A 12,337-nucleotide genomic window follows, 5' to 3' on the forward strand; every position below is an offset into this window, starting at 1 on the left:
GGCGATCAGGGGGTTTGGGCGCTGTCCCCTGTCATGCTGATCCCGGTGCCGGGAGCCTCGCTGCTCCGCTGATCCCGGTGCTGGGAGGCATATTACCCTTTTACTATATAGGATAGAGGCCTGGTGCATGGGTAGGGGCTGGCTGGTTTGCCCTGAAGGGTGTCCTGGATCAGGGTGGGGGTCCCCACTGGGGTGCCTGGCCAGTCTGGGTGAGGGGCTGAGGGCTGTTTTCCGGCTGGCGAGTGACTAAAGCTTCCAACCGCTCCTTGTTTTCTTCTCTTTTTTTTTTTTTTTTTCTGGGCCAGCTTTAGCTCTGAGGCCTCGCTGCTGAAAACATAGATACAATGTTGCGGTCCGAGCCCGGCTGAATGGAAGCCCTTTTCTGGGGTTTTGTTTAGCTTCTTATTTGCAACATAGTATATAGTTGCTTAGAGTTGCAACTGAGAGGCCGGCAAGTGAGGCGGTGAACGTTGGAGTCTGCAGCAAGCAAGCCTCCCTGCTCGCTTCAGTGCCTGGCTGCTGGCTGCCATCTTGGCTGACAGTTAATTTGCATATACTCACTGATTAGCCAATGAAAAGGGTAGCGGTCGTACGCCAATTACCATGTTTCTCTTTTATTAGTGTAGATGATTCAGCTTTTTAGAGAATAAGACTTTCTATTAGGATACAGGTAAAATCAAGAAAAAGGTCAAACAGGTTGTTTTTTTATTTAAGCAGGATGAATATCCAGTAATAATAGTAACAATAAGAATACTACTAATAAAAATAATGATAACATGTTCAATGTATTAGTGTTTATAATGTGCCAGGAACTGGTCTGTTTTATACAATCATTATTTAATTTTCACAAGAACCCTATGAGATGAGTAGTATTAGCTCAGCTGTAGGAAAGGAGAAACTCAGGCCCTGAACATTAGGGCAGCTAGGATGAACAAGAGCTAAGATTGAATGATAAGTGTGACATCAAAGCATATAACTTTAATCAGTTTGCACACTGCTTTTAATCTGAGTAACTAATTGAAACAAACCTAATGAATACCTATTGCTTCAATAGCATCTATATTTTAGTCTTCAGATAATTTAACATGTATTAGATACTGTTTAGTATTTATTTACACATTTCCACATTATAATGTAATAAGATTTTTAAAATAAGGATATCAAAGCAAATAAAAAATAATGATAGAAAAATAAAATAATACCACAAATGAGCATAAATTCCTTGTACATGAAATGTATGCTTTAAAATATTGTAAGTTTGCTTGAAGTCTGGTATAAATTTGATTCAGTGCTAACTAGAAACTGGGCAACCCACAAAGGAAAAACATGCTTCCCATGATCCTCTAAAGGTCACTTACAGTGTAAGTCACATTTTCCATAAGACGAAAGCAAAGCAGTAGCTGAGAAGTAATCTTGGTATGAAGCCAGGATTATACGTCCTCCTTGGTTCATAGAGAGGAGAAACGATGTGTATAATGTAATAAAGATTTTAGCCGCACTTTTACATTAAATACACTGAGTTTCATAGGTCTAATATTGCTCTCATTATTGACCAGTGGCCACATGCCAAAACATAACAAAAGCAACGTAGAGGCATGGATATGATGTGTCTGGATATGATATATGCAATTATATCACTATATTGTTTGATTCAGTGAATAATTTTTCTGATCTCTACATGAGTACTATCCAATAAAATGTGAGCCACATGTGTAATTTTTTATTTCCTAATAGCCACATTTAAAAGGTAGAAAAAACATGTAAAATTAATTTTAATGACATATTTAACCCAATATATCTAAAATACTATGACTTAAGAATATAACATAACCACAATTCAAGTGCTCAATATCCACATGTGGTTGGTAGCTACACAGATCTAAATGAAAACATTAACTACATATCCTTTTGATAATCTACCATATTTATTATTTCTCTCATCAGCTTGCAATAAGTATTGAGCAGCAGTGAGATCAAAATTATATTCAATGACACATATATGTGTTGTCAACTAAGCATAGCTTTGACAACCCACCAAGCTAGGAGTAGACTTGACATCCATTTATGGAAATTGAATTACTTGATATAGTCATGAGGCTGAACTGAAGACTATCACTTCAGTGCCTTTAAATAGGCTTAAGATGTTTTTATGTATATTGACAAAATTATCTTCAAGAAATAATTTGAAGGATTTTCTAATGTAGTCTAGGTTTTAAAGTTCTATGCAACAGAGAAACATTGCAATACTATTGGCCCAAATTTAAAAAAAGAAAGAAAAGAAAAGTAGTTAACCATTAATACACAAACTAATGTATTAGGGAAAAAAATCTCAATCAAGCTTTATCAAACTGTCCCAATTTTTTAAAATATATTTTATTGGTTTTTTACAGAGAGGAAGGGAGAGGGATAGAAAGTTAGAAACATCGATCAGCTGCTTCCTGCACACCCCACACTGGAGATGTGCCCACAACCAAGGTACATGCCCTTGACTGGAATCGAACCTGGGACCCTTCAGTCCGCAGGCCGATGCTCTATCCACTGAGCCAAACCGGTTAGGGCCTGTCCCAATTTTTGGTCAGTATTTATCTGAGTGGTAATTAAGATAAACTGCCTTAAAATGTATATCTAGAAAGTTGATATGACTCACTAAGTGGTGATTATTAGCAATAAAATAAATGCAATTATGGTATGTTTTTTGAAGATGATAATTTTTGTTTTAGAATAATTTATAGCTACCATCTAATAAAAGGTAGAATGTATGGCCAATTATCTAATAAAGTCATTTTCTAGATCTTTATAATAAAACCACACCATCCAGAAAATTGAATAAAATGTAGTTATTGAAAAGGAAGTATAAGCTTTACATGTACTAATATGGGAAAAGATCACATTATGTTAAATTTTTAAAATTAAGTTACAATTTATACATAAATAGAAATACAGAAAACAAAATTTATTCTGGAAATGGATTGAGGAGAAGGGGGAACCTAGATTTTTATTAATTTTTAAAATTGAGATGTAATTGACATTCTATTAGTTTCACTTTTTTATAATTTAGAAAAATAAAGATGTATCATTAGTATCTTGTTTTCTGTAACAGATGGGTAAACTTTGAGCTCACACAAACTAATGTATTGAATTACAAGATTGCAAATTAAAAAGTGGTGAAAGTACACCTACTTCTTTTTTCCCCCAAAGGAATATTTTATTAACCAAAAGATTATATCTGACAATTCCAACTTTTGTGGAAATTTTAAGACACAGGTTTGGATTGAACCTTATCTATCTAATGAGTTTGTTCAGTGTGGACCATATTGATTCCTAGGCATTGAGTTCAAGATTGATGAAAGGCCCCTAAAAGAAAGAAACCACTTCATGTTTCTTCAAACAAACTTATCCACATAAGCACGAAGAGAATACAAGTTGCTAAAGGTGGTGAACTTCTGCTTCCAATCAAGGATGGAATTTACTTTCTCACCTTAAACAACTAAAACAACAGAAAATATATATAAAACAATGGTTTTCAGATACTGGACAATAGGCAGCACAGAGCAGTCATCCCTAAGAAAAGGGAAAGAAGCCCTACAATTGCCCCAACATATTCTCTGGAGAGAATTTATAGGGCAAAGCCCAGGGAAGAGGAATTGAAACAAAATCTAGCAGTTTTCCTGAATTAAGAAGACAGAGTTTAGGGTTCAGGAAGGCCAAGACAAGGCATGTAGAATTCACAGCAAAACACTGCAGAGAGTGTGTGTGTGTGTGTGGGGGGGGGGGGAGAGAGAGGTAGAGAGGTATGGAAGTGTGTGATGAAACTACTGAGGCCAGGGAAATAACTAACAGAAGGCAACAGAGCCAAATAAAATTCATATTCCCACCAGCCAGCGTGGAAACACCTAAGACACAGGGCATGGAGTAGTGTACTCAAAAGTATATTGCCTCAGTAGTGGAGCCAAACTAGAACTAGACCAAAGCTCTTCTGGATACAGAAATATAATGCATAACCAAGAGAAAAGTCAGTAAATACAAACAAAGAATTGGTATCAATGCGAGAATTAGTAGAGAAGGATATGACAACCACTATTTTAAATATTCTCTGTGTGTTCAAAGAGTTAGAGGAAAACATGAGCAAAATGTAGGGAAAAATGAAAGGATTTTGAAAAAGACCAAAATATAACTTATAAAATAAAAAATACTATGTCTAAAATGAAAATAGAACACTGATTAACAGCATCCAAGAAACTGAAGAAAATATTGTTGAATGTGAAGACATAATAATAGAACAATACAAAATAAAACAGAAAAAAAAATGGAAAAGGAAAATGAATCAGTGACCTGTAAAAAGTATCAGCTGCCTAACATAAGTGTAAATAGAATGGCAGAAAGGGAGGAGGGAGGTGGGTAAACAGAATAAATATTTTACTAATGGCAAAAAATTTGGCAGACTTAATGAAATCCCTAAATCCAGGAATCATAATAAAGAAAGAACAGGAAGAAAAAAAAGAAAAGGAGAAGAATAACATTACCATACCAAGGGACGTTACAATCAAATTTCTTAAAACCAATAATAAAGAAACAAAATCTTAAAAGTAGCCAAAGGAAAGGAAAACCCACTGCATAAAGAGGAAGAAAGAAGGACCGCAAATATCTCATCAGAAACAATAGAAGTTGGAAGTTAAAATGTTCTTAATGCACATGAAAGGGTATGAGTCAGAAATGTGAATTTACACAATGAAATGTGAATTTACACAATGAAATAACACTGAAAATGGGAAATACAGAGTGTCCCCCCAAAAATGTATACACACTTTAACAGCTGATAGCTCAGACATTTCTTTCTTTTCAGATTTAATTCATTGGAATGAATAATTATCAAAGTGTGTATACATTTTGGGGACACCCTGTATATGTATAAATATTTTTTCTTTTAAAATTTCTTTAAAATATGATTAAAGAGATTCTTAAAGGAAAATTATCACAATGATTGTGGGTTTTATAACATATATAGAAGTAAAATATATTACCACATTAGGACAAAGATTAGGAGAGGGATAAATGCAAGTATTCTTTTATAAGGTTCTTATACCACATGTGAAGTGGTATAACATTATTTGAATGTAGCCTGTGATTAGTTAAACATATATATTTATAGTAAACCTTAGAATTTTCACAAAAGAAAAACAAAATCCAAACATAAATAAAAATAAGGCAGGATTTTTAAAAAGGATGAATGAACAATGGGATATATAGAAAACAAAAGCAAGGTGGAAAACTTAAATGTGAATATTTAAAAAAATCACATTAAATGTGAATGGCCTAAGCATGTCATGTAAAAGAGATTGTTAGAAAGAATAAAAATTCTTTGCTCTCCATTAAAAAAACTTTAAAAATAAAGACACAAATAAGTAAAAAGTTGAAGAATGGAAAAATACTATGTCACCACAAATCAAAGGAATGCTGGAGTGGTTATATTCATATCAGACAGAGGAGATTTTAGAATACAAAATTTTTGCAGGTTTAAAAAGCATTAAAAAGCAATGATGAAGTGGTTAGTTATTCAAGAAGATATGGTAATCCTAAATACTATGCACCTATTAGCAGTGTCAAAAATATATAAAACAAAAACTAATCTATATATATAAAAGTCTAATATGCAAAGTGTTGCCTTGGGAGTTCAACCTGGTGACCGGGAGTTTGATTGCTTGCTATGACATGCGCTGACCACCAGGAGGTGGTGTGGAATGAAGGAAGCCTGGCCAGCAGCCAGGGAAGGAAGGCCCCCAGCTGGCAGCCAGAAGGCTCCAACCTAGGGACCCTACCTATGCATGAATTTCATGCACCAGGCCTCTAGTAGAACTATAAGAAGAAACAGACAAATCCACAATTATAGTCAGAGATTTCAGTAATTAATAGAACGCTACCAACCAGTTTGACCTAATTGTCATTTATTGAACACTCCAGCCAACAATAGCAAAGTACACTTTTTTTATAATTAGGAATCATTAAGATATCTGAAAAAATCCCAAAATATTTGAAAATCAAAAAATCTAAACAAGCTCCTAAGTCAAAGATGTCAGAAGGCAATTAAAAAGGTATTCTGAGCTTAATAAAAATGAAAGCATTGCATGTCAAAATTTGTGGGATGCAGCTAAAAACTATACCTAGAGGGAATTTTATAGCTTTAAATACTTGTAATAGGAACATATAAAGGTTTAAAGTCAAATATCTAAACTTGCACCTTAAAAACTTAACAAAGAAAAGCAAATTAAATCCAAAATAAGAAGAAATAGTAAAGATCAGTGCAGAAATTATTGAAATGGAAAATATGTAAACGTTAGAGAAAATCAATGAAAAGCTGGTTCTTTGAGGAGAGCAATAAAATTAATAAACCCCTCGCCAGACTGATCAGAAAAAAAAGGGGGTGGGGGGGAGAGGAGGACACACACACACACACACACACACACACACACACACGCACACACACACAAATGAAAATCACTATTGGTGCCTCATATGTTCCAAGAATAATAAGGAAATACTATGAACCTCTTAGCCCAGCACCTCTTCCTTAGGGCAAAGCTTCTCTCTAGCTTTGACTAAACCTGAAGACAGGGCTCAGATAATTATGCTTTTGGGCTATTTTCCAATGAATATAGACTTACCTAAATTAGAAATGTATATCCTATGTTAAACTTTAAATACTTTTTACTAGACATATAAATGCTGCAACGTCTTTTAATTCTAGGTACACATCAGTTTTTAAGACAGCTGTGAAAGAGGACATGAAAAAAGTTAAAACTGCAATGAAGACTATGGGGCCACCAAAAGTTGAAGTACCTTGTCCAAAGGATTTCCTGAAGAAACATTCAAAGGAAAAAGCTGCGCCGCCCAGTAGGTTTTATCACTCTTTTTCATAGTAACAGAAGTTTATTTTGCCACAATTCTGAGGGCTGGACCCAAGATCAAGGTGCTGTCAGGGTGGGTTTTTTTTTCTAAGGTGTCTCTTCCCTTGTAGGTGGCAGTCTTTTCCTGTCCCTCCACATGGCCTTCCCTCTGACTGTGTCTTGGATTAGGGCCCACCCTAATGACCTCATTTTAACTTAAGTACCGCTTTAAAGATCCTGTGTCCAGCCCTGGCTGGTTTTGCTCAGTGGATAGAGCGTCAGCCTTTGGACTGAAGGGTCCTGGGTTCAATTCCGGTCAAGGGCATGTACCTTGGTTGCCAGCACATCCCCAGTAGGGAGTGTGCAGGAGGCAGCTGATCGATGTTTCTAACTCTCTATCCCTCTCCCTTCCTCTCTGTAAAAAATCAATAAAATGTATCTTTTTAAAGAAAGATCCTGTGTCCAAACACAGTCCCAATGTGAGATACTGGAGGTTAGGTCTTCAATGTATGAATATTGGGAGAACACAATTCAGCCCACAACAAAAGGTAAATCTAGTCCATAGGTTTGTTTTTAATAATAAGTAGAGGGTGGGGCCAAGGAGGTTTACAGTTGTGAATACATGAAGCTGAGAGATTATTCCTGTATTATTATTTATTAATGATTGTATTATTTATTTGTATTACAACTGTAAACCTACTTTTGCCCCACCCTGTATGGATTTTTTTTATAAATAATAAAAGTTATATAAGCTCATAAAATGCTCCAACAATGCAGAGATAAATAAAGTCAAAGTCCCTAGTAATTGTGATGGGGTTAAGATTTGAGTAAGGTTTTTCAAGAGAGTTGTTGCCTTTGGCCCTTAGGGGGGAAAAAAGTAATTATTTTACATTTTAATATTTTTACAAGCCATTTTGATGTGGCTCTGTCAAAAAAGATGAGTTGGATTGGTCAGGTTGAAGAGACTATGTAAAAATGGACAGTTTCACCTGCAGCTAATGAAGAGAATTTGGTATACAGAAATAAAATAAATGTGCATAGCAGTTATTTTAGGTGAGCTGCAACCAGGGAGGAGTGAATAGGAAACTTCAATTATATTGGTAATGCTTTATTTGGTAAGCTGTATGTTAGGTACCTTATATTAATAGTAGTTTTAGTGGAAAAAAATAGATTCTTGGGCTTTCAATACATCAAGTTTTTTTATTTATGTGGTGATTTTACAGTAACTTTCCTCTGAAGAAACAATTATAATACTGACAATACTCATAAAAAAGTTTTAAAGTTTGAACTTTTTTCAATGGGAAAGCTGAACTTTTGTTGTTGAAATCTTTATAAGAAAATATTTTCACAATAGCTAGTTAAAATAGTTTGCTAACATATATTTGGGGTGCTTATCTTCTTCCTTAGACTTTTATACTGTTCTTCGAGATATTAATTAAGTTGCACTTAATTTTTACACTTACAATTACTGATTTTTTATCTTAAACATTTGAATATATTGTAATAAAACTTCAATATACTAGTGGTAAAATATCTAGATGTTACAGATAGCACTAAGTAGCAATGTTTATAGTTTAATATTAACAAGGATATATTATATTTAACAGAAAAGAAATTTGATTGGTTTGGGACCAGAAAGCCTCCTGTGCCACTGAGGACTGATCATCCAGTCATGGGCGTACAGAGTGGAAAAAATTTTATCAATACAAACGCAGCCGATGTCATTATGGGAGTGGCTAAAAAGCCTAAACCAATTTACGTTGACAAAAGAACTGGAGACAAGCATGATCTTGAAAGTTCTGGACTAGTTCCAAAGTACATCAATAAAAAGGTAACCTTGTGATATATTAATTTTAGACCTGAGGTTCAAATAATTTAAATATAATGTTCATAATAATTGTCCATATTATCAGTAATTGTGCTCTCACTGGACAAGTTATCTAGGTTACCAGTTCTCATTCTCCTGAAATCTGTGTTTGGTGCAAATCTTGAAATGAATACCATATAGTTCAGTAGAGGAAAACTAATTATTTTTCTTTAATTTTAATTTTTAATATATTTAATAATTATAACAAACATTCTCTAAAATATAATAATTTTAGGTGGACAGTCATTAAAAGCACAGTCATTACTATAAATCTAAAAAGAATAACCTTTCAGAAGAGCCTAAGATTTAGTTATTAGGTTTCAGTGTCTTGTAGCAGAATGAGAGAAATGAAGAGTAAAACAACTTTAGAGCCATCCATCCTATTAGCTTAATGTAGCTAATTCACATTATTTCAACATGAATTTGCTTTTAGTTTGAAATAAAGCAGACCTTGAAAGTACTGGACAGTAATCTAGTCCTCTGGGACCTTCATTTCTATTTGAAAAGGCATTAATCATATGAACATATAATTTCATCAGTAAAAATTATAGAAGCTTGGGTTTAATTGTTTAAATATAGACGATCTTTAAAATTAAAAAAGCTTACCAAAAAATACCTTATACAAAACCTATTTTACTTTGTATACTTCCTATATAATAAAAGCCTAATATGCAAATCGACCAAATGGTGGAATGACTGGTCAGCGGGGGGCAGGGCTGGTGAGCAGGTGGCACCAGGCCAGCCAAAGTGGGTATCAGCGGGCAGAGGGAGGGGACAGCAATCAGGAGGTGGTGGTGACCAGCGGTGGCAGAGGGGTGATTGGGGGGATGGGGCCGTCTGCTCACCAGCCAGCACCATCCCACCCCCGCCCATTGGTCCATGGGTCACTCCCCACAGAGGGAGGCCAGACTGCAGCTTAGGCCCACTCCCCGCAGGAAGTGGGCCTAAACCGCAGTTGGACATCCCCTGAAGGCTCCTGATCTGTGAGAGGGCACAGGCCAGGCTGAGGGACCCCCCCCCCCAAGTGCACGAATTTTTTTTGCACCAGGCCTCTAGTATAGAGCATAAAGGTACTTGAAACACACATGGTAATATGAGTGCAAAACACACATGGCAAATATGAGTGCAAAACCCTAAAAATAATAATCTATATATATAAAAGGCTAATATGCTAAGTTCCCCTCCCACTGTCTGACAAGTCGCTATAACATGCACTGACCACCAGGGGTCAAACACTCAATGCAGGGGCTGCCAATCTGCAGTGACTTGGCAGTGGCAGTTTGCGGATGACGCACCCCGAAACCAGAGAGGAGGGAGCCCAATTCCTCACGGGGCCATGTGATTCCACCTTCGGCCGTGGGTTATGTTGTTGCTGGGGCACTGTCAGCCTCAAATCTGGTTTACTGCACACTTGCATTTGCATTCCACACTCTGTATGACAGCAACTTTGCAGAGTGCTCTCTTGTACTCTGGGACCCCTCGGGGGATGTGGGAGAGCTGGTTTCAGCCCAATCCCCACAGGCCAAACTGAGGGACCCCACCTGCCGGAAGGACCCCGCTCACTCCGCAGATGCCAGGGAGGAACCAAGGGAGGTTGGCTCCAGGGTGTGTCTGGCCCATCTCACCCAGTCCCGCCCCACTGGCCACCTTCTAATTAATTTCCTTTCAATGTGCATGAATCTGTGCACTGGGTCACTAGTGCATAATAATAATAAGGTGTGGCAAAAAAGAAAGAAGGAAGAAAGGAAGGAAGAAAGAGAAAAAAGAGAAACAAAATTGTGTTGACCTATGAGGGGGCTTGTGTTGAGGTAATCCAGTGATCTACCATGAGAAATCCTGTGCCTGTTCAAAATCAAACAGGAATCTCAAGGCTGATGTCAGAGGACACTGCTTGTTCCCTGAGAAATTGTCACGCCATAGGCTAAGGCACCTTTGGAAGATGTTAGCAGGAATCTAGGAGTTAGTAGCACGTGCTGATTCAGTTATTTTAGGCTTCTCCGGATACTTCCTCCTCCTATGGCCCCTGGAGCCTGCACATAGCCCTTGTCCCATAGGGTGTGGAAAACAGAAATTTCACTCTCCTGGCCCTTCAAAGCTATTTCCAGTCCATTATTTCTCCACCATCACGTAAAAACTCTTCTCCTTTGATAGTCATACCACCAATTGCCATATAGTCTGCCCCTCCTTCTGGCGCCTTCTGTGTAAGTTGTCCACTTCAGTGTATTTTCTGCCTTGAACAGAAAATTAGAAGTAAAAATACATTACAGAGACAGAAGTATGTCTACCTGTGCTTGTTTACCAAGCCATACAAACACCACAATATTATTGTCCCCTTGTTGTTGCTGGCTGAGCAATCATTGCTCATGATGGACTTACTCAACTTACTTCCCATTTATCAGTTATGTTTTTTAAAAATCTATTATTGGTGAGTGAGATCATAAGTCCTTTTTAAGGGCAAGGTCATTTGTAAAAAGTGAATAAATCTCATGTTTTAGTTCCAAATAAAATATTTGCCCATTTGTGCCATGAGGCATGGATGATTGCCTGAGGCACATAGCAATAGTAGTAAAGGGATCATTTCAAATTTTACCTCTGCCACTTACTTAACTCTATGATCTTAAACAAGTTATTAATTTATCACAGGGCTAGAGTGAAGATTAAGTGATATAAAATATATTAAGCACTTGACGTAAGACCTGGCCATTAATAAAAATTCAGTAAAGGGTAGATATTATAACATATGCAATTATTATTATCAATAGTATGCATTATTCTTTAATGATTCAACACATAGGAATATTTCAGATCGCTGAAGCTTTTAGCTATTTGTGAGATAGTTGATTTTCCTAAAATGTATCATTTGATTCCCTTTATTAAACAGAGCATGCCAAATATAACTTAATCTTTTTGATGGCACAAAATCATTATTATGACCCTCAGTAACTGTACTGAACTATAATGAGGTGTTTCCCTCAGTGTTTTCTGGAATGGATTGGACTGTTTACCACTGCATTAACAAGAATACTGTGCTCTTAGAGTTTATTTGTAGAGTGCTTTGCAACTTTCCAGAACACATTCACAACTAAGATTTCTATCCCTTATTCAGGCAGAATTGGTTGGGTTATGCTGTGGTAACAACTCCCACATTTCAGTAACTAAAAGAAACTAAGTTTTATAGTTTCCTTGTGCCACATGTCCATTGAGGGTTGTTGAAAGCTCTGCTTCTTATCCTCACTTCACAACCCAGGCAACCCCAAACATCTCCCATCACTATTCCAGAGAAAGAGAACGTGGCAAGTCATCCATTAATTCTTCAGGCTTCTACCCAAAAGGTACCGAGGTCACTTCCACTCACACTGGGCAAGTCAGGTAACATGACTATGTCTTACTTCAAAGGGAGCAGGAAAGTGTTGTCCTACCAAATGCCCAAAGGGAGAAGAACCAGAATATTTCTGAATAGTTTTAATGACTATCTTCTCTCTCAACAACTGTTTCTGAGAGAGGTCTTTCCTGATTTTTGTTATTTATCTAAAATAGCTCCTATTCTTTCTTTCCCCTTTTTAACTTTTATTTTACCTTGGAATATATA

The 12,337-nt window shown here is 36.5% G+C and overlaps 1 protein-coding gene across 1 annotated transcript in view; it reads left to right on the plus strand.

The window, feature by feature from the left end:
• The window catches only part of ENKUR (enkurin, TRPC channel interacting protein), a 30,751-nt gene that overhangs the window by 12,055 nt on the left and 6,359 nt on the right, over positions 1–12,337 (plus strand). The window contains exons 2-3 of the mRNA XM_005865867.2: positions 6,743–6,888; positions 8,489–8,712. Of these exons, the coding sequence (XP_005865929.1) occupies positions 6,743–6,888; positions 8,489–8,712 (370 nt within the window). The remainder of the gene's footprint in view (positions 1–6,742; positions 6,889–8,488; positions 8,713–12,337) is intronic.

Source organism: Myotis brandtii, unplaced genomic scaffold (assembly GCF_000412655.1).
Source record: "Myotis brandtii unplaced genomic scaffold, ASM41265v1 scaffold215, whole genome shotgun sequence".
Taxonomy (NCBI): domain Eukaryota; kingdom Metazoa; phylum Chordata; class Mammalia; order Chiroptera; family Vespertilionidae; genus Myotis; species Myotis brandtii.